This window comes from Pteropus vampyrus, unplaced genomic scaffold (genome assembly GCF_000151845.1).
Source record: "Pteropus vampyrus isolate Shadow unplaced genomic scaffold, Pvam_2.0 Scaffold206, whole genome shotgun sequence".
In the NCBI taxonomy this organism is placed as follows: Eukaryota; Metazoa; Chordata; class Mammalia; order Chiroptera; family Pteropodidae; genus Pteropus; species Pteropus vampyrus.
Genome location: NW_011888987.1, coordinates 3,799,127 through 3,822,945, shown reverse-complemented (window position 1 = coordinate 3,822,945; position 23,819 = coordinate 3,799,127). Strand labels below are relative to the sequence as shown.

Here is a 23,819-nt window from a genome sequence, read left to right as displayed (position 1 = left end):
CTAAAAAAAAAAAAAAAAAAAAATTACAGGCCAATTTCCCTAATGCATATAGATGTAAAAATTTTCAAATATTAGCAAATCAAATTCAACAACACATTAAAAAGATCATACATCATGACCAAATGGTATTTATTCCAGGAGTGCAAGAATAATTCAATATCTACATATCAATCAATGTAATACAGCACATTAACAAAAGAAAGAATAAAAATCATATGATCATTTCAGTAGATGCAGAAAAAGTATCTGAAAAAATTCAACACTCATTTATGATTAAAACTCCCAAGAAATTGGAAATAGAGGTAACATATCTCAACGCGATACAGGCCATACATGACAAACTCACAGCTAGCATCAACTAAATGGTGAAAAGTTAAAATCTTTTCCCTTAAGATCAAGAATAAAACTCCCACTTTAATTCAAAATACTACTGTAAGTGCTGGCCACAACAATCAGACAAGAAAAGGAAATAAAGAGCATCCAAATTGGAAAGGAAGAGGTAAAACTGTCATTATTCTCAGGCTACATGATATTGTATGTAGAAAACCCAAAAGACTCCACCAAAAAGTTATCAGAATAAATGAATTCAAAAATGTTGCAGTATATAAAATTAATATACAGGAATCAGTAAGTGGCATTTTTATACACTAATAATGAATTATCAGAGAAATTAAGAAAACAATTCCATTTATAATTACATCCAAAAAAAAAAAAACTAGGCATAAATTCAACCGAAATGGCAAAACTACAAGACAATGAAGAAAGAAAATGAAGATAACACAAACAAATGGAAGGATATACCACTCTTGTGGATTGGAAGAATATTGTTAAAATGTCCATACTACCCAAGCACTCTTCAGATTAAATGAACAAATGATTATAAAATTTATATGGAGCTACGAAAGATCCCAAAGCAATCTTGAGAAAGAACAAAGCTGGAGGTATCATGCTCCCTGATTTAAACCTATACTATAAAACAGTATGGTACAGCCACAAAAAACAGATACGTACATCAATGGAACAGAACAGAAAACCCAGAAACCAACCACACATACATGGCCAAATAATATAAAACAAAAAAAGCAGAAATATATAATTAGAAAAGTCAGTCTCTTCAATAAATGGTGTTGGCAAAACTGGGCAGATGCATGCAAAAAATATAAAGCTGGATCAATTTCTTACATTGCATACAAAAATAAACTCAAAATAGATTAAAGACTTAAATGTAAGACCTGAAAGCATAAAATTCCTAGAAGAAAACATATGTAATAAACTCTTTCATATCAGTCTTAGGAATATATTTCTTGATGTCTCTCCTCAAGCAAGGGTAACAGAAGTCAAAGTAAACAAATGGGAATACATCGAACTAAAAAACTTTGCACAGTTAAGGAAGCCATCAACAAAATGTAACGATAACCTACTGAATGGGAGAAGAGATTTGCAAATGATATGTGTGAAAAAGGTTTACTATCCAAAATAGATAAAGTACTCATAGAACTTAACATAAAAAAAAAAATGAACAATTCAATTAAAAATTGGTCAGAGGACCAAAGAATACATACAAATGGCCAACAGACATATGAAAAGGTGTTGAACATCATTAATTATCAGGGAAATGCAAATCAAAACCACAATGAGATATTACTTGACACCTATCAGAATGGCTATTATCAAAAGGTCAACAAATAAATGTTGGCAAAGATGTGAAGAAAGGGGAACCCTCAGAAACTGTTGGGGGGACTGTAAATTGGTGTAACCACTATGGAAAATAGTACAGAAGTTTCTCAAAACTTAAAAACAGAATTACGACATCATCCATGACATCTACTCTAGGTATTTATCTGAAGAAAACGAACACTAATTCAAAAATATATTCGCACCCTGTGTTCACTGCAGCATTATTTAGAATAGCCAAGATAGAGAAGCAACCTAAGTGTCTATCAATAGATAAATGGGTAAAGAACGTGTGGTGTATATATACAATGGAATAATACTCAGCCATAAAAAATAATGAAATCTTGCCATTTGTGACAACATAGATGAACCTAGAGTGTATTATGCTAAGTGAAATAAGTCAGACGGAAAATGACAAATATCATGTGATTTCACTTATGTGTGTAATCTAAATAATAAAACAAATGAACAAATAAAACAAAACATGGACAGACTCAGAGAGAACAAACATGGCTGCCAGAGGGGAAGATGATGGGGGATAAATGAAAAAAGATGAAAGAGAATATGAAGTACAAACCTCCGGTTATATATATATTTAAAAGTTATGGAGATGTAATGTGCAGCATAAGAAAATAGTCAATATTATCATAATAATTTTGTACTGTGACAGATGGTTACTAGACTTATAGTGATCATATTGTAAGGAATATAAATGATGAATCACTATGTTTTATACCTGAAACTAATTCTGTATGTTAACTATAACAAAAAAAACAAAAACAAAAAAAGTACCACAAAATGCTGTAGTATTGTGTCTTTCTCAATGACTCATTTAAGGAAAAAGTATAAAGGGAAAAATAGCACAGTACATGAACATAATTCAAACTGCAGGAAACAAAAGCTGTAATGTTGCATTTTAAAATTGGAATAAGATTGTGAACAAAACACAACAAAAATTAATGGTAAAATCCCAGCTTTTTAATGTAAATACCACTGACTCGTTCCAAAAATGTTATTAAACACAGTAAAACTAATAAAAAACAAGATATACATGTGGGGTGGGTTGAATATTTTACTCAAATGATGTCTGGTAAGGATTTCTTACATACAACATTAAAAGATGATTCATAAAAAAATCAATGAATTAGACTATAGCAAAATTAAATATTTCCACTTTTCAAAAAAAACAAGAATGAAAAAACAAGCCATACTCTGGGAGAAAATATTTGCAAGTTATAGACCTGATAAAAGATCTTATAGCTAGAAATGATGAAGAACTCAATATTAAGAAAACAAACAATCCAATTTTAAAAACTTCCAAGAGATCTGAATAGGTACTTCACCAAAGAAGACATGTGGGTGGTGAGTTGGCACATGAAAAGATACTTAAAATCATTAGTCACTAGGGTAACAGAAATAAAACCACAATGAGTTACCACTACATACCAATTGGAAGGGTTAAAAAACAGACAGACAGTACCAAACACTGGTAAGTATGTGGAGCAACTGGAACTTCCATATACTGCTGGAAAGAATGCAAAATGATACAGCCACGCTGGAAAACAGTTTGGCAGTTTCCTATGAAGTTAAACATATAATTCATATGTTTACCATATGACCCAGCAATCCCACAACAAGTAAAATGAATATCTATGAATATTTACAGCAGCATTATTTATGACCATCAAAAACTAAATAATTTCAATGTCCTTCCATTGAGTAATGACTGAACGAACTGTGAGACATCCATACAACCATACTGCTCAGCAATACAAAAGAATAAACTGATATACACAACAATATAGATGAATCTCGTATGAATTATGCTAAGTTAAAAAAACTATATACTATATGATTTCATGTATATGACATTCTGGAAAAGAAAAGTGTCTGAGGATAGAAAACAGGTAAGTGGTTGCCAAATACTAATTTAGAAGAGGGACTAACTACAAAGGGGCAAGAGGCAATTTTGGGAAGCGATGAAACTGTTCTATATTTTGATTGTAGTAGTGGTGGTCACACAGCTAAGTGGTTTGTCAAATGGCAGAATTGTACACTAAAAAGGGTGAACATTACTGTATGCAAATTTTTCCTTAATTAAAAAAATCATGTTATTAAGTAAAACAAAAAACCCAAAACTACTGACATGCAAAAAAATTTTAAATGAGAAAAAGTGACTAAGCCTATTTGGGGAAATTAAGTTCTAAGATACAATTGTGCTCTATAAGACAGATTATCTCATGTTTTTGTTTGGCTTTACTTCTCTGGTAGTAAAATGAATACATCTGACTTCCTAAAATATACTTAAAAAAAAAAATGCCCACTAAGTCATGAACTCAATAAAACCCACCATCCTACATTCCCATCCGATCCCTTCAATCTCTTAACATCTTTTTTTTAACATTTTTAGACTATCCACCATGTCAGAACATTCTTCAACTCTATATTTCATCAATTTATTTCTCTTTATATTTTACTTCTCAAGATCTATCAGTTTTCCCCTTGATAATTCTTAGTCTTGTTCTTAGTACAGAAATTATTTCCCTATCACCTTAGTCTAGGTCCTTATCTTTTGCTCCTAGTTTCTTGATTTCAATCTATCTCTAACTTGCACTGAATCTATCTATGACTGACTAACCTGGTCTACTTAAAAGGCTTCTTTTAGGTCATTTTTTTTTCTGCCACATTGGGTCTGCCCCATCCAATTAGTAGAAGTTTTTCCAGTGGAAATCCACTGAAGGATACTTTAATGGAAAAAATCAGTTTAGCACTTGAGTATTACGCTCACAGAAATGTGAAAAAATGGGCTTAGATTATACTAAGAAACTAATCAGTATCAATATCATTTTGGAATGATTAAGCAAAAACAGTTTAATTTAAAAAAAAGTTAAAATCTAATTTAAAGAATTTGAGATAGCCCTTAGAAGTTACTTGGATTAACAGTGATGATATTATGCCCCAAATAGCCCTGGCCTAAAAAAGCTTCTAAGGTTTTGCCTTTTGCTATATTATTTTCTGATATTTTCATCAGTCCAAAGGGTTGGAACTTGTACAAATAAAATTAAACTTAAAAAATTTAATTGCCTCAAAGATACAACACCTATAGGAAGCAGTTACCAAATGGCGACTAGTTGGGGAATGCAGACAAAACTCAAGTAGATTCATGTTAATCTTGAACAGTTAAATTAATACTTTGCTATTCAATGGGTATACTTCTGATCAGGAGTTTCTGCATCACCTTTAAGATTTTTAGAAATGCAGAGTTTCAGGTTCTCCCCCAAAATCACTTAATTCCAATCTCCAGAATTTTAACAAGATCCCCATACAATTCCTATGTATATTAAAGTTTGAGAAGCACTGGCCTAGAATGGGAGTTGGCGAACTCTTTCTGAAAAGGGTCAGGTAGTATTTTAGGCTTTGTAGGCCATTATGTGTCTGTTGTAACTACTCAACTATGCTGTTTATCACAATTATTAAAAAAGATCACTTATATTAAGGTATAATAATTAAAGATGTATATACACTTATGAATGGAGATCGAAAACATGAGGCAAGAAAATGACAAGATTGAAAGAAGAAATACACAATTTAGCAATTATAATGGAGATTTTTAACAACCCTCTCAGTATTGGCAGAATTAGACAGAAAATCAGCAAGGATATAGATACATGAACACCACCAACAACCAACTTGACCTGGCTGATATTTATAGAACACTTTATCCAACAACAATGAATACTCATTCTTTTCAAATGAACATGATGTATTCTCCAGAATAAAACACATGCCGGGCCACAAAACAAGTCTGAATAAAAGACTAAAATAATTTAAACTATGTTTTCTAATCACATGGAATTAAATTATAAATCAGTAACAGAAAGAGAAATATGGGAAATCCCTCAATTATATCACGCAATAAACTTTTAAACAATTTATAGGTCAAAAAAGAAATTTCATGGGAAATTAGATATCTCGAGACAGCACAGTACTAGCATAAGGACATGGATCAATGGAAGAAAAAAGAGAACTCAGAAATTAAGTCTGACATTTATATTTAACTGATTCTAGACAAAGGCGCCAAGGCAATTCAACAGGGGAGAGGATAACCTTTTCAACAAATGGTGCTGGAACAATTAGAAAGCCATATTTTAAAAAAATAGACCCTTACCTCATGTCATAAACAAAAATCAACTCAAAAGAGATCATACTCCTAAATGTAAAAGCTAAAACAATAAAACTATTAGAAGAAAACTACTATAAGATAAAAATCTTTGTGACCTAGGGTTGAGTGAAGATTTCTTAGATATGATACTAAAAACACAGTTCATATAAAAAATTTGATAAACTGGCCTTCATAAAATTAAAAACTTATACTTTTCAAAAGGTATTGCTGAGAGAAAATGATAAGATTGGGAGAAAACATTTCCAAATCATATATCTCATAAAAGGCTTGTATCTACAACATAAAAAGAACACTTAAAATTCAATCATAAGATGACAAATAACCCAATTTAATGGGCAAAAGGTTTGAATAGATATCTTCAATAACTGAGATAAATGGATGACTAAGACACACATTTATAGATACTCAACATCATTAGAAACACGCTGACATACTCCTTGGAAAGCTTTTGTGTACCTCCAGTGGTATCCATACTATATTTGAAGACCACTGGTATAAAAAAACAAGAATAATTTGTTGACTTAGAAAATAATTGGTTAATAGGATTTGTTGATTTGGAAAGGTGTCAAGCATGAATGAGGCTAATTTGTAAAGGAAAAAGTAGGACTGGGAAAGGAGCTAAGGAGAAGAGAAAGAACTTTTGTTAGTTTCCCACCTTCTCCATCATCATCATTCTGACAGTCCTTAGCACTGGCAAGTAAAGTGAGGCAACACTCACAATGTTTTCATCATTTGGTTGACTCCCTCACAGGCTCCCTGCTCTAGCACCACACCTAGGCAAGTCTCCACATCACCCTTCAAATACATCTAGAAATCATTCTGCAGCAATTAACTGGTGCAAAGCAGAGAATTGCACCAAGCTCAGTTGACATTCCTTTAGGTCCTACATCTCAATTTGATGTACTCAAGTTAGAGTATTTGTAACACTGTAATAATTCTTTGTTTATATGCCTGCCTAGTCCCCCTCCCATTAGACTGTCTCAAAAACAGAGACATTTCTTATTCATTTTTTCTTTCTTAGGAGAGTCTCTTATCTGTAATTAGGTACTTGAAATGCTATTATGTATCCAAGCATCTTTTATATAAAATGTTTAGAGAAATGGCTATATAAAAGAAATGTACTGTAGTGAGACAAGTGGACTAGACAGAAGCTAGGTGATCTGGTTCTGGCTATTACAAGTGACTCTGGGATGTCTTCTCTGGCTTTCAGTTTCCTCGTGTGTAAAATGAAAGGATTAAAGTACAATTTCTAAGCACTCTTCAAATGTCAATATTCTGTAAGAATCTTTAATCTATGATTGCTTCATTAATGAACAACCAGAAGGTGGGATGTACATCACATGTTGAGTATTACTAATATTTTAGTACTGCTTTGCTAAAGATCAAACTAAATTATCCTATCAATATTCATTCAGTACTTCAATCCCTTAAACAAAATTAAATAAGCAACAAAAAATAATCTCCTTTTGAAATAAGGAACTTGACTTTTCAATTCCAATCATTTAAACTTGAAACAAACATTTAATCATACATCACAGGCACTAACATAATAAAACTATACGCTTACCTGCCAGGAAACCGCTCCCAAAATCGCTGTTGCAAGAAGACTAAAAAAAACTAACTGTTCTGAAATTAAGCAAAAATGGCGCATCCCTTTGGATGCCATGATTCTATCAAGGCTATTGTTATCTACTCTGTGGGTAAAATATACTTTATGGCAGTCATTTAATTTGGTATGGAATCCCCAAAGAGTTAAAAGAAAAATAATATGGCAAATCATCCAGAAAATTCCAAAAATGGAAAAGCCTGGTATTACAAAATACCAGAGATGAGTGTCTCTAAGTTTAAATGCTGAAAGAATAAAAAATGTAAATTCAATCATTCCAGCAAAAATGACAGAAAGTCTTCTGCAAATTCTTCCACGGTACAAAAAGGGTTTCCACCTCTCAGTCACTGAAAGTCCACTAAAATAAATATCAAGGAAAGGATCAGTTATCAGACAAATAAAAAAACATGCAAAAGCAATTGGATTTTGGGGTGTCTCCAATGAGGAGAAAAACAATAAGACTACAAAAATAACTAAGTTTGGAATGGCTAAGAAAGATTTCATTCTGAGGTCAATAATCAGCATGGCCAAAGCTACAACAAGTAAAATTATACTCAGAGACTTCTCCACCAACATAGTTGTGCTGGCAATGGCAAATCCAACAAGTTCCAGAAATTCAACTGTAGTTAGTAAAGTGGGTCGATGATGGACATAACCAGAAATTCTCTCCACCAAAGTGCATAATATCCTTAATACTATGGAAGTTAGAAGCAAATATTTGGTTGATTCTTCTTTCACATCATTTTTAAAGAATGAATTATCAAGAAAGCATAGGAGTCCAAGCAAGAATCCAAACCAAAGATTGGAGAGACTTAAACTTGCTGCTTCCATTGAAAAATAATAATAGAGTATGCTGGCAATTCCAAGAACAAAAAGACCAAGAATGAAGATTACCAAAATTAAGGAATTTGCTGTTTTTTCCCATCTTACATAAAGACCTAAGCATACAGCAACCAGTAAATTGATTCTAGCTAAGTAGCCAAGATAACGCACTGAAGAATGCATGTTCACTTCTTTGTTTACTTCTTCCAGTCTTGTCATTGCTAAATAGAGACAATGACTAAAGCAGTAACGCAATGATTTACACATGTAATCTGGCAATTTGGGCTTTCTCCCTGCGTTACAAAAATTAACTGCTTGTATTTCATCCAGCAAATCACATGTATCCGTAACTCCTATTTTAGCATTTTCTCTGGTGGAATTTTTCTTTAAAGTGATCTGAAAAGAAGAAAAAATATTTCAACATTAATTTTATGTAATTTACCTTTCACATGTAGCTTCTTCACACAAAATAATAAGTGAGAAGTAAAGTTTCTTCAGAAACCCAGTTTAAAACCTGACTTGCATGTGTCTTAATGATAATTGTTTCTGGCTTAAAAACTCAGTTTATCTAAATCAAAAAGAATGTGCTTTGTACTCATCATATGCTAAGGTTGTGTGACTAAATTACCAACAATGAAACTTTTTCCAGAGGTGGTAAGGAATTAGCCTAATTAAACAACATGCAAATATGAGATAGTCAACTTAGATTGTAGCAGACAGGTTTGGTACAATGAAAAGCTTCTCAGGTTTTAAACACAACTGAGAAACTTCATCATTACCTCTAATCTGAAAAGCACCAGTGTCCACGAAAGCGATCATTACTACTTGCCTAAAATCCTCTACATCTTTTTACAAGGCAGTTCTAAAATGCTCTGAAGTCTCAGCCTTTACATAGTTTAACTAACAAATTTACTAGAAGCAAAGTTCAACTGTGTTAAAGTTACTCAGTCCCTAAAGTTGATCCATAATTCTCCCTGTACTTTTATCTCTACTAAATTACTTTGATTATCAAACCTACTTTCCAAATCTAACTACTATCTCTGTAGCAAACCAATTCCTGACCTTTATAGTCAAAATTGAGAAGCTGGAATGCTAACCAATAGTTAGTAATAATTTTACTTTAAAAAAGTTACCACGATGATTATTCGTTAAAGAACCCAGATGATTATTTCAACCTTAAGTGTTGCCCCCACCCTCTGCAAGTTGTAGTTAAAACATGACAGTGGTCCAAAAACGATTTAACTATCTGCTAGATAATTCTTCAAAATTTCAGAAGAAATGATCAATACAAAGGATCTTAGTCACATTGAATATTTTTGGAGAATTCAACCAGATAAAAATTCAGAAAGTAACTAGCTTGTGATCAGCTTATTTATACTTTCTTAATAGCAGGACACTAAAAGAAAGACCCAAAAGAAACATGAGATAAGCTGGAATTAATCCTTAATTACCCATTTGGCTAAAGAATGCCACTGGGTGACAACCTTGGGGTATATGGGAGGTTCCACTAATACTTCTTCTAACTCTACTAATTCTATTTCGATATGTTCAACAAATACATTCTTTAATAGCTAAATCTATTTAATTAGCTCAGTATTGTAACTGATTTTCCTCAATTATACTTTCATTCAATCATTTCTTACTTAAAGTACCACACACCTCTATAGCAAATGTCTTCCATTAGTATATTTTAGTTTTATCTTTTTATTTAAGTATGAGAAACTGATAAAATATAGATGGCAACTGCATTTTTTTTTAACATCACCCCTATGTGTTATATAATTATTCAACAAATATGTTGGAATATATATTCTCAAAGGGTTGATGGGGTTCAGATGACTGAACACTGCTGGAGAAAAAAAAATCACACACTAAGCTAAATGGCTGCCACTTAACCACAGACATCCTTCTGTGTTTCTCTGGTCAATACTCTCTTCCATTTTGTGACTATCCAAACCTCTCTTCCCTATCTTCAAATCTCTGACACCCACTTCCCACTGCATTCTCACCAGATGACTTTGCCTCCAATATCAGAAGGGAATTTGGGTTTCCAGCACCACAAACCCACCTCTACACAAGGATGTCCCTTTCCTATCAGAGGCTAAATCTTTCATCCATAGTAAGTATCCCTTCGCCTCTGCCTCCTCCAGAACTTCATACTCTTTCCTCTCTCCAAACTCCCACTCTTCTCTGATCCATTAGAACTTAAACAATGGCAAAGCTCTCTTCAAAAATACCAAAAAAAAACAAAAACAAACAAACAAACAAAAAGAGAAACAGAAACAATCAAACAAAAACTATCCTCACTCAACCCCATCTCCTCTTCCAAGTTCAACTTTCTGTATTTTTGACAGCTAATATTTGATTGCTTTACTTTTCACATCACTAAAACTGTGGTTCCCACCACACAATAAACAGCTTTGCCAAATTCTGAAATGACTTTTAAGTTCCTAAATCCAATGGGTACTTTTCACTCATTATGCTGCACATCTTCGAACAACCTTTGATATTGTTGACTCCTCTCACCTCCTGAAACCTGCCCTTCCTTTAGATTCCAAAGACCAGTCTCCAGATTTTCTTCCTAACTACTGGTCTCTCCTTCTTAGCCTCCTTGCATGCTGTTCATTCTCAATCCAATCTTCTAATGTTCAATCCCAAGCTAGGCTTTTCTCTTACTACCTATTTTCTATGAGCAATCTCATCTTTTTCCATGTCTTCAATTATCTCTCTCTAAGTCCACACACACACACATTAATCTACTTGATACAAATAAAAGCACCAGCTCAGTTCTTCACTGTTAATAGAGGTAAAAACCTAGAAAAAAAATGAAAACACGTAAATAATAAAGTACAGCACATCCATATCATGTAATATATGCAGCCACTCTTATGAGCCAAATGGACATGGTAGAATATTTTTTTAAATGGCTAATTTACTAAAGTCTTTTCCCATTGACATTTTTCAAAATAATTAGCCTGAATCAGAGAGCATTACGATCCTTTTCAATTGATCTGCTATCGCTGGGGAATTATTTGAGAGGCAGGTAAAAATGGATCTCAAAAGAGTCAATCTATACATGGGAAAACTAATGCCTGCCAGAGTCTGTTTCATAAAACCCATATACTACTCTGAGCTTCCTCTTCTTCACCCCCTACATTTAATCCTCTCCAAGTACTGTCGACTCTTCTTCCTATACACCTTTTATATATTTATACTTCTTTCCATCCCCAAAGTCACAATCCCAATTTTGGTCACCATTGTCTCATGCTTGACCATCTCCCTGTATCCACTCTTGCCTTTCTCCAATTAGCGTCATTTTTAAAACCAAAGTTTGTCACTTCGCTCTACTATGTAAAACCCTCCTCTGGCTTCCCATCACCCTTAACAACCACGTTTAAACTTAAAATGCCTTATAAGATCCTCTGCATTGGACATGAATAACTCCCCGCCCTTATGAACGCCCTCTTGAACTTTGTCTTCCAGCCATGTAAACCTTTCATTTCTGAACTGCACCAATGCTATTCCCTCTACAAGGGCGCTCCCACTCCTCCTTCAGGCCCCACCAGAGTTCTCACACCAAGCTCACTCCTATTCTTTAGGTCTCAGCTTAAGTCGTTTTCTTAAGGTGATCACCCCTCCCCATTTATATGATCCCTATACTTCCTCTATAATAGTAAAATATTGATCACTTGTTTGCATACCCCACTAGATCACAAAGTCTCTGAAAATTTGTCTTCAATACTATATGCCCAGTGTCTAGCGCAAAGTCTGGTACGAAGTAGGTATTTAACAAATATTTGTTGAAGAAATAAATACACTTAATAAGAAATATTTACACTTAATAACAATGCCAGTTACTGGACATTTATTCATACACAAGGAGAATAAACAAGTTCCCTAATATCCCACAGCTAATAAGTAGGAGAGCTAAGGGAGAGACCATAAATTTCCAGATTGTTTCTCTCTCGGCCTTACTCCAGCCCTCACTTAATTCAAAGTCCTCTAAATCAGTAAGTTCCCTTCCGTGCCCTACCTCTATGGAATGGCTCACTAGAGAATACACTTTATCATCTGCATCATCTTTCAAATCAGAAACTATTTCCGTCCTTTCTAGGGAAGTGTCAAAAGCTGAAAGAATCAAACTGAGCAGCCAGGGTCAGAGAATTCCAGTGCTTCAGTTCTATGAATTCATAACTGTCTCAGCCCATCTCATAAAAGGAGAATGGCGCCTCGACTATTAAACCCCTCAGCAATAGGACAGTAACAGCAATTCTTGCATTCCGCCTCCTAACAAGATGTGGGAGGTCCGAGAAGGAATCTGGCAGTTCTTGACCACCACTCCACTTTGGGAGAATACGAACACAACCGGGCGCCCAGCTAAATGGGGAAATGATGACGGATATGGAAAGCTGCGCCCCCTCCCCCGCCCCCTTTCTATCCTCCAAGCCCCACCGTCAATGTCTCTCGCGGTAAGTATCCTACCCCTGCCCCTGGAAGCCGGCTAGACAGAGCTTGGGGACCCGACCACGGGGAGCCCTGGGCGGTGTCTGTGCCCAGGGCTCGCTGCCCTGCTGTTTACCCGCTAACTCCCCTACCTGACTAGGCCGCCGCCAACGCTTTCTTAATCTTCAGAATCGGCTCTGGCGGCAACGCAGTAAAAGGAGGGCCCTAAGGGCTGGGCCTACGACTCGGAACGAGGTGATGGCTCGCTAGGGTAGGGACGGGGTCTTGGGCCCAAGGCTGTACGTACTAGCGCAGGCCAGTCTTTTTGGTAACTTTCTCCATAACCCGCCGAGCCACCGCCACCATGTTCCTGCTGCTTAATCCGCGACGGTACGGAACGCCGCCGGGGTCAAATCGCGCGGCGCGCTTCCTCCTAGAGGCTCGGCCCCCTTCCCACCAAACTCGCAGCGCAGGCGAAGAAGGCAGGTGTACCCCGAGCTGTGCGAACGCGATATCCCACCTAGGGCGCAGGTCCGTCGCCTCTCGAGACCTGAGACCAGCGGCGGAGAACAGGGAGCGGGAAGGCCACGAAAGATCAGACCGGTAGTGTCTATCAAGCATCTAGGTCGCCGTCTCGAGCTGGACCGAAACGGGCAGGACGGGCGGGACTGCAACACGTGGACTGTAAATACTGCAGGAGGCTTTGCTGCTCTTTAATGTCTTTCGTATAATATATGGCTTTGTGTCCACTGACCTGCTAAATAAAGCCCAGGCTCCTTATGCTTGCCTTCAAAACCCTTCTCTCCTTTTAAAATTAAGACTCCTTTTAATACACCGACCGGGTCTTTCCTCCACCGACAACGCCCACCCCCGACCTGCTCCATTACCCCCGAATTCCCCGTCTCTTATACGTTCACCGGCCTCGAATACTTAGTTAGGGTTCGTAAACTCCAGAGGTGATTCTCATTTGCATTTGTATTCTGAGCACGCTGAATAAATGTAAGGAGATGATACGGGGGCAGCATTTCACAGCAGCAGTGGAGCAGGATGGTCTTGGAGTTTGAGTCCTGGTTCCTCCCCTTCCTACGTGCGACCTCGGGTTCTCCATCTAAAATATGGTAACAGAACCTTTTTCGCAAAATTGTTGTGAACATTCAGTGAAACTATATATATATATATATATATATATATATATATATATATATATATATATATATATATATATATATACACACACACACACACATATATATATATATATATACACACATATATATATGTATATATATATATATAGTTGTTTGTTTGTTTGTTTGTTTTTCTGGCATAAGATGGACCTTCAAAAAGTATGAATTCTCCTTCCCTCTTTGAGAAGCCTTGCTTGCTTTCCTACCTTCTATCCCTACCATCATTTTCTTTTTGTAGCTCTTAGGGAGGTCAATTAATCTCTCTGAACCCGAATTTCCTCCCATGTGAATGGATGCTCATAAATACCTACCTTACAGGGTTATAGGAATTAGATGATATATGTAAAAAAAAAAAAATCTTTAAAACCTTGAGATGGTTTATCCCTTTTAGTATTAAGCTCAAAATCCTTAAAAACATACAGACAAGTTGTTGTGTAGTCTGGCCCCTTTTCATGTCCAGTTTGACTTTCTACCACACTCCCCCAACTCTGCACTCCAGCCTGCTTTCATTTTCTCAATTGCAGAGACATGTAAATGTTCACTATTAATCGGTAGAGCATAGTGCCTGTTATACAGTTGGTACTTAAATATTTGTTTAAAAAAGTAGGCCTTCAGCAATCACTAGTTCTCTCCTCCTACTTATTTTCTATTAGTGTTATCTGTGTATTTGTCTTGTCTCTCCCAGTAGAGTGTGAATTTCTTCATTTTCATTTAACATGTTGAGGGTTGGGATGGGCAGTGCATCTATAGTGATGAAGTACTTTCAGACTCAGATCCCTCATATATAAATTAAAAGTTTGAATTAGATTCTCTCCAGACTTCTGTCTAACTCTAAATGCAATTACTACCCAATTCCCAAATCTATAATTCTGGATCTGTGGGAAACACAGTGTCAATATCCAACTACCTGCTAGATGTTTCTACTTGAATACATTGTCATCACTTCTAATTCAACTTGCTTTTAATGGACATTTACTTTTTTTTTTTTTTTTCCATTTCTACCACCTGAACCCCTCCTCTATGTTTGGAAAAATCCTTTCCTTAGAATCTGTTGGCTGAAACTGGAATGCCAAGGACTTGATTAGCCAATCATGTGCACCAGCTGGAAGCTACTGACAAAAAATGGCACAGAAAACTGCTCTATGGTTAACTGCAGGAGCATAGCAAGGTAGGCTCCTAGCATAGACTTGAAAGTGGTTCTAGTGGTGGAATCGCCATCCAGTATTAGGGATTCAGTGATTTGAGATGCCTATTTATGATGACGGGAACCACAGAGCCCTCTCCCATCATGTCTATGGTCTTGTTATTATTGTTTGTACTTTCTGGCCATGCAGGTCTAAGCCTCAATTTCTACCAATGTTCTGAGCTACCCAATATCCTCTAATAAATTTCTTTCTTGCTTAAATCAGCTACAGGTGTTTTCTTTTCGTCAGCACTAATACCTCATTAAAAGAGTGCTTTTTCGTCTTCCTCAAACATGATTTTGTACCTTATGACTTTGAAACCATTTTTGATGCTTGTTATCTTGTCAGTTTACTTTTTTAAAAATTAAAAAAAAATTGATTACAGTTGACATACAATATTTATTAGTTTCAGGTGTACAACAGTGATTACACATTTATATAACTTACTAAGTGATCAACCCATAAGTCTAGTACCCATCTGTTATCAGTATACTTTAGAATACTGTTCAGTGAGATGTGTATGTATTTGAGTTAACTTTAATATGCACATTCTGGGATGGGTAATTAGCATTTGACACTAATCAGTAATCTCTACTACAAAATTGAATATACAAGTGCTTCCAATATAAGTAAATCTGCACTAGAGGTATCTAATAGCATAAAGGATTAGAAATAATTTTTCATTGTGGAAATAACAGGTGTTCAAGATTTGTGGCTGGCTAGAATATTGTATAGGCCCTTTTGTCCTTGCATAAATGTGGTATAAAAGACTGCTGACACCTTCCAGATCAGCTCCCTGAGTCTAGACTGCTTTTTAGTACTGTGTCACAAAATATTCTTTGTGTACTGTTTTTATGCTTGCTTGTTGATAAATATTTGTATAGTAGCATTAAAGCTGAGACTTGTTTTCACCGTAGACATTATTACCAAGTAGCAAGGTAGGAGACAGCTCTCATCAATCTTTACTTGTTGAAGGCTACCAGTATTTACTAGAAGATCCTGACAATTGTGAAGGCCAAGTGTTCATTTTCATCCACCATATTTTTTGCATTTATTATTCCCTTTCAATTTCCATTGTCACTACCCTAGTTGAGGTCCTAATACCTGAATTGCTTCAGTAACTTCTATGCTGGTCATCTTGATATCAGCCTCACCCCAGAGTAATCAATGCATCACACTGGCCCTCTGATACCCTCTTAGCACCACTTCTTGGATTAAAACCAAGTGACTTCTACAGGATACAGAATAAAGTCTAAACTCAGTCTGGTACATGAGGCCCTCCGGGACACAATCAAAACCCCCTTTGCTTGACACTCTAACCTGAAACTAAAAATATCAGAGTCAGTTCCTGACATCTGGCACACCCACAGCCAAACACCAGGATATAACACAGCCACCTGGGAACTACTTCAGTGACAGGAGATTTCAAGAATAGTTATCGATGGCAGTGTAAAGATCCTAATAGCAGGAACATCCTTTCTTCAAGATTTTTATGTAGACAAGGTCTTCTAGGCCAGGAATTTCTCCCAGAGGAGTTATTTCAGGCTAAGAACATGTGTTGAAAATATAATCACAATTTTAAAAATTAAAAAAAGGAGAAATGGATGATCCTATCATACATTTCAGTCCTCTGTGGCAGGGAGTCGCAGGTAACTCCTACATTATTTCTTCCTATCTTCTTGCTTGTTTTCCTCCTACTTTCAATTCTTCAATCCTGTTAAGAGCTAAACCAACTCAGATTTTCTTTCCATAGATGATCTGGATCTGCTGGGCCTAATCCCTTGCTATTTTTATGTAAAACTTTGAGATTACAAGGTGCTTTCACCTATACTGTTTAATTCAGTCTTTAAAAAAACAGAGTGATGTAAATATTTTCATCACTATTTCACTAATAAAGCAACCAAGGTTAAAAGGCTGTTCCAGAACAGAGACTTAAACCTTTCTTTTAGGTTCACATCCTAGGCCATCAAGTGCAACTTTCTAAATATTCCCCACCTGGGGGAACACAGGTATTTCAGTCTCACTACTGCTGTTCACAGTAAGTAGAGAAAGGGTTACAGTGTTGAATGCTGGTATAATTAGAATCACCTGGAAGATTTTTAATCTACACCCAGACCCAGGCCCACCCCAGATCAATTAAATTAACATCTCCTCTGGAGTAAGTCCCAGGCAGATTGGGCATTTTTAAAGACTTTCCCTGCCCTGCTCCCCAGTGATTCTAATACGAAGAAAAGGTTGAGAACCACTGAGTTATTACTTAAATTATTGCAGTGATTCTCCATGTGTGGTCCCTAGACCAGATACATCAGCATCACCTGGAAGCTATTTAGAAATGCAAATTATCAGGCTCTACCCCTAGATCCACTGAATCAGAAACTCTAAAGGTAGAGCCCAGATTTTAGGATTAGGTTCAGATGTGTATGACAGAAAAAACTCAGTGGCTTAATAGCAGTTTATTTCTGTCTCGTAAAAGCAGTCTAGACCTAGATGTTCCAGAACAGATGTGATGCTCCTTAGTATTAAAGATCCTAACTTCTTCTTTGTTGTACTTCCACTTAGGACATGACATCTTCTTTATAGTTGAAGATGGCTGTTTGATTTCCAGCTATCACTTCTGAATTCCAATCACAGAAAGAAAAAAGTGCAAGAAGCAAATGTACTCCCCACACCCCCACTTTAATGACTCTTCTTGGAAGTTATATAAGATACTTCAGTTTATATTACATTGATCTCTATTTAGTATTTACAGAGTCTGGGAAAAGTGGTAAGTTTCTAAGAGGCCAGATACCCATCAAAAATCAGAGTTCTCTTTCTGAGAAAGAAGGGAGAATAAATAATGGATGGAAACAAGCAATCTTTGCCAGAGCTTAACAAACTCTCTCTACCTCCCAAATTCTTAAGATAATAAATGTCATTATTGTTGAAGAACTTGGGTTTTCTATTTTAACTGATGCACCTTATTTCATTAGCCTTTCCACTGTAATAAAATGGCAAATATTTCATTATATGGCTGAATCATGATTTAATTTTGAAAACTTTAAATGTTTTTAATTTTTGCTATCAAAAATACTACACTGATGAGCACTTTGGCTCATTGAACTTGTGATATATTACATTTCTGGTTATCATTTTGGAATAGATTCCTAAATAGGTTAAAGAATATGAACATTTTTAAGACTCTTAATTCATACTGCTGATTTTCTTGCCAGAAAGGATCCATTTTGTGTTCTCACTTGGCACGTCCAGTGCGGCTCTGGAAAATATACCTGAGTGGGAACGGTGGGAGATTAAGAAAAGAAAGACAGAAAGCTGGGATCAGGAGGTCCACTGTCCACTGATGGTTGAGCAGTGGCAGTTTTATTTTTGCAAGCTGCTTTTATACAAGAACATACAATGGCTGGCGTAAGCAGTTTCTCTAAGGCATAGCAATACTGTTTCTTCTACTTCTCTAAAGCCACATTTATCATGACCTTCAGCTTGTTTGTCTGCCTGTGGCTACATTTGTACTTTCTTGTTCTCAGAAGCAATTTGCAGAGGCGAGGCAACCCTTGATTGTCCTTGCAGACTGCAAGGACCTTGTCATTTTACAATCCGCTCTCCACACTCACTGTCAGTGAATTACATTTTGTCTTTTTAAGATTTTTTTTTTTTTTTACTAATTTTCCTTTTAACATTTTGAAAATAATGCTGTCTTCCTGCAATCTAAAGATGCTGATGAAAAGTGTGATGCCAATTTGATTACCTTTGTAGGTAATCTTTTTTTTCCTCTTAGCTTTTAGAAAATTGTCTTTATTCTAAATCTTCTTGAATTTAATTAAGTTTAAGAAAACTCTGTATTTTTACTTAGTAATCATTTTTTATTGAAGGATTCTAATCATTCTTAAATTCTGGAAAAATATTGCCCATTATTTTATCTAGTATTTCCTTTTGTTCCCTTTTCTCTATTCTCTTATGTAGAACTCCTATTTCTAATATATATTGGAACTGTATCTACACTTCATGTTTCTTTCATATTTTTTACCTCCCCTCCCCTTTTTTGTGTTTTTCTGAAAGAATTCTTCAGTTTGATAGTACAGCTACTAATCTAGTACTCAGACTATTTTTTTAAAAAATTCCCTCAGCCACTTTTTAAATTTCTTTTTCCCCTTTGAAAGATCTATTACCATGTTATAATCTATTTCTCATTTGATGGCATTTCCCTTCTTTGAGAATATTAAACATACCTGTTTTAAGTTATTCTGAATACTCATTTTACTGTGTGGGTCCCAGGCCTGGCTGGTCCCAGGTCTGGCTGTGATCCAGGCTTGCAGCTAGGAATAGGACCCCAGATTTAGAATGTTACATTAGTGTAGTAGGGTGCCTACACCTAAAATATGTAAACATAATTCAGCTTATTGTATTACACGTGTGGCTGAATGCCACTATTGTACTCTGATATATGTGGAGCCCATGTGGTCCCCTGGGGAGCAGAAGAAGAGCAGAAAGGGAGCACAGCAGTTTGATAAAACTCACCTGTAAAACTGTCTGGTTCTGACTTTTTAATGAGAAAATATTTGACTCCCTTTTCAATTTTTTCTGTGACAGTCCTTTTCTACTTTGTATTATACTTTTCATGTATTATTTTGTCTTTCCTACAAGGAAAGACAGCTTCTTGAAGGCATAATATATATAATTTCTCTTTTTTTTTTTTAAACGCCTACAGCACCTGGTCTTCCTAGGTGGTCTCCCATCCAAGTACTAACCAGGCCCGCCCCTGCTTAGCTTCTGAGATCAAACGAAATCAGGCAAGTTCAGGGTGGCATGACTGTAGACTATATGATTTATCTTGGTAGCAGAATTTGGTAAGTAAAAGAATGCCTTGCACAGTGTAATGCAAATACTTATTTAACTTTACTTTCTCACAGCATCATATACATAGTGCCAAAATTTTATGAAACTAGTTTCAAAAAGATATAGTCATTCAGTTACATTGATTAGGCAACCCGAGTAATGTGGTGGATGAGCATAAGCTTTGAAATCAGATAGACCTAAGTTGTATTCTGGCTGAGCTATTTTTCTAACTCTGTAACTTTAGACAATTGCTTAACATTTCAAAGATTCGGTTTCCTCAATAGTACAATTGTGAAAATAGTACTTTGTAGGCTTGTTGAGAGGATGAAAGTGAGACAATGTTCTCTGTTCACTTAGCATAATACCTGATAATAGTTGCTTAATAAATGATAATTGTTATTATGACTACTGAAAGGACTTTAGAACTGAATGATATTTTCCAAATATGTATCTTTTGTATTGCTCCAGTCATTATTTTCTAGGCTGTTGTCATGTCAAAAGGGGATACTAAGTCTCCAATTTGTCCTTGTATTCAACCTCTGTAGTACCATAACTTTAGTTGATAGATTCAGACAAGTACTTTCTCCATGGAAGAGGTTACACTCCTAACTTGGAATGTAGCCCCAGCTACAGTAGGTGTGCTTTTGTAGAGCTAGAGAAGTCAGTACTTCAGAAACTGAACTGTTTCAATTTTTTTTTCCTTATCATTTAAGGCTGTGATATCCCTAATCCTTTCCTACTCAAAATTGGTGATTCTTCTAATTTATATTATCATACTTTATGCTTAATAACTGGATAGTTGAATGAAACATACTGAATAATTGGTTACCTGTCTTTACAAATCCGTATTTTAAAGAGATAAGACAAGCTTGTGTTGAAACTTGTAGTTTCCATTGAACTCTTACAAAGTAGGTTGTAATAAACTGGGTATCTTTTACATCATTTTCTGGGAATTCATAAGGGAGAAAATCGAAGATAAGAAAATTTTACACTGACTAACTTGCTCAGCATGGTTCTAGAGAGTGAATATCAGAGATTTTGAATTGGGTGGTAATGGTGGAGGTGAAATGGTCAATGTGCACGGAGGGCACAGAGGAAGCAAGACTGAGAGAAAAAAGGAACAAGGTTATTAAAGGCTATTTGCTAAAATAAATAAGTCACTATGTGTTGTATTCTTACTCTGTGACGATTTGCCCAAGATCTCATAGCATTTAGTGGTGGAAACCTACCTGAATACATAGCCAGCGGAAAGTAGTTGGAATAATGTGTCCCTTACATGAATTAAGAAACTACTGGAGCATTACTCTTATGGAGTTGAAGAGATCAATTAGCTAAACCTTCCTTTTAAATATATGGTAAAGCTAATGATGGTTTACAAACTTAAATTATTTTATTGGCAACAAGGGGGAGGTGCGAATTGGATATTGAGACCTGGTGAGAAAGTTGGATCTGAGACAAAGATATAAGAAATTTAAATGGGTAGGGGTAAGCAGAGCGGAGAAGAAATTATATAGCTCCAAGTCACTTATCATTGACCTAAGCTATATTTCTACAAACCATTTCACTTTTCTGAAGCATATATTGAGCTATAACCTAATTCTGAGAATACATTAAGTGTTAAACTAATTAATAAAACAGAATCAGACCACCCTCCAAAATTTGTAAACTAAGTATCAGCAGTGGTCCTGTGTCATCTCACTTGGTAAAATGAATTCATTTGCATATATTGATCACCAGTTTGTGCGAGGCCATTTCTAGGATGAAGATACAAAACAGGATAGATGAGGGCCTTGCCTACATGACACACATACAAACAAGGAAAAAGAAACTTCATATAGGGTTATTCAGAGACTACAGTTCTGTGAAGAGACTGTATTAGTTTGTATGGACTGGGAAGGTCCTCCAGAGGAAGTAACATGTAAGCTAAGATCTGAATAACAAAAACAAAGAAGCCATGCAAATCAATATAAAAGAAATTCTAGGCAGAGGGACAAGCTAGTGCAAAGGTGGGCAGAGGTTTGTCCCCCACCAGGACTTTAACATAGAAGTTAAAGTGACTGAGAGAGTTAGGTTGAAATGGAGAGGGAGGGAGTGGCAACATCATTTATATTTGGCACTTCCATGAGGGATACCCACATTTAAGTAAATTGCATCTAAATTGGTTATGAACAATGCGCCAAAAGGTCATGTGAACCAAGCAAGACTAAAGATAGTTTGTGACATCTTAACTCTTATTCTGTAGCTCCTCATTCTAAGTAGTACTATTCTCCAGGCCACCAGGGTCCTTCTTACCTTGATAATACCTCTGGTTACATAAGCTCCAGATCATCACCTTTCCTATCAAAATGTTATCATTTTACTTTCAAGTCCCAGGACCCAAATGTTTTCACAGTAACTTATACTCTGGTTCTTTAATATTTGCTAATGGTTCAATGGGTTTGGAAAATATAAAGCTTTTTACAGTCAATCCCTCAGAGCCCCCTTCCTTTTCAGGTCTGTTTCCTAAGCATTTTTCTTCTTGCAGGCAGGCTCCGGGGATTTGGACTGCATACCTCTCTTCTTTCCAGCAATCGCCCATCTACCTTATTTCCAGGGAATGTTTCATCCACTCCTGCCTTTGGGAAACATGTTATCTCTTGGATTCCTAGTGAAAGGCCTATGGCAAGTTGGAAACTATGAATGTTTCTTGCTGATTTCATATTTACTATATATTTTAGCTTGTCTCTGCAGACTCTCATCCAGAGATGTGTTACAAGAATATGAGAGAGAACTAAATTAATACTGGCCATGGTCATGTTCGTATTTTTTTCCTTGGTTGAAGGTAACAGACTTAGCTAAAGAGTGGCATTAAATGTAAAAAAGATTTGAAGGTCTAGGGAATAAAAGTAAATGTATATGACTTAAATGTAGGTTCTATAATAGCCTCATATAGAATATCTCTGTGATCATTAATCATATTCTTATAGATATTTGATTCCCCACAGAGGCTCAAAGATCTATAGAAAGAATGTTGTTATTAGACTATAGAATGATTTACTTGTTTGTGACTGTCTTCAGTACATATGACATACAGGCAATAAAAGGATACAAGTATGTTCTCCTGGGTTTTCTTTATAAAGAGTTGCAAACAGGCTTGGATCTAGGAAATACAGATATTGATTTTTCTTTTGAACAATGCTCCCTATTATTTTTACAGTTTGCATGGGCATCCCAATCAAATATTAACAAATTTGTTTTACAGCCTTCTAATTACTGACAAATTAAAAAAAAAATTCTTTAGTCAATGTCTATGACTTACTTCTTTGTATTTTCCTTTAACTTAAAAAAATAGGTTACCATCTTTGGTACTATTGAAGGGCCCAATCTTATTGTTAAAATCTAGTTATCAATACTTTTGATTACTAAAAACAAGCAGTGACATTAGCAAGTGTTTTATATTACTGCCAAAAGTGGAATAGCTTTCTATTAATTGAGCAAAGGTATCATGGTTAAAAATAAAATTTACAAGTTGAATGCTATTTATGTTGACTAAAAGTTACCACTCAACAGTGCCGTATGTAACAAGATTCTTACTTGAAAAATACAAATTAAACTACTGAGCTCATTCTGAAATAATTTAGGATAAAACATACATTCAAACCTGATTTTAATTAGAACAAAAGACTTTCCAATTGTTGAGGTTTGAATTTCTCTAATAATACAAAGTAGGGTTCAGAAAACACAGTACTTCTTTTTATAACATTTAGAGATCCTTAATTATGAAATTGTTAGCTATTGTAGCATGCTTGTTTATTGGATATTGTGTAATATAGGCCACAACTAATAATCTCAGGGAGCTTTGTGTTTAGTGGATCATGAATATGAATTTTTATTATGAATTATGGAGGTTC

At 35.6% G+C, this 23,819-nt stretch overlaps 1 protein-coding gene and 1 pseudogene across 2 annotated transcripts in view; both read right to left on the bottom strand.

Annotated features, from left to right (window-relative positions):
• The window catches only part of TMEM168 (transmembrane protein 168), a 43,736-nt gene extending 30,339 nt beyond the window's left edge, over positions 1-13,397 (bottom strand). Inside the window, exons 1-2 of one of the 2 annotated variants that reach the window (XM_011372430.2) lie at positions 13,249-13,397; positions 7,425-8,681 (exon numbers count right to left, since the gene is read on the bottom strand). In XM_011372430.2, coding sequence (XP_011370732.1) covers positions 7,425-8,552 — 1,128 coding nt within the window. In that variant the 5' untranslated portion in view covers positions 8,553-8,681; positions 13,249-13,397. Of the gene's footprint in view, positions 1-7,424; positions 8,682-12,880; positions 13,151-13,248 lie in introns of those variants that run through there. The other variant, XM_011372429.2, reaches the window with a different exon arrangement.
• Positions 13,398-19,792: 6,395 nt separating this feature from the next.
• LOC111746967 lies at positions 19,793-19,911 on the bottom strand (annotated as a pseudogene).
• Positions 19,912-23,819: the final 3,908 nt, after the last annotated feature.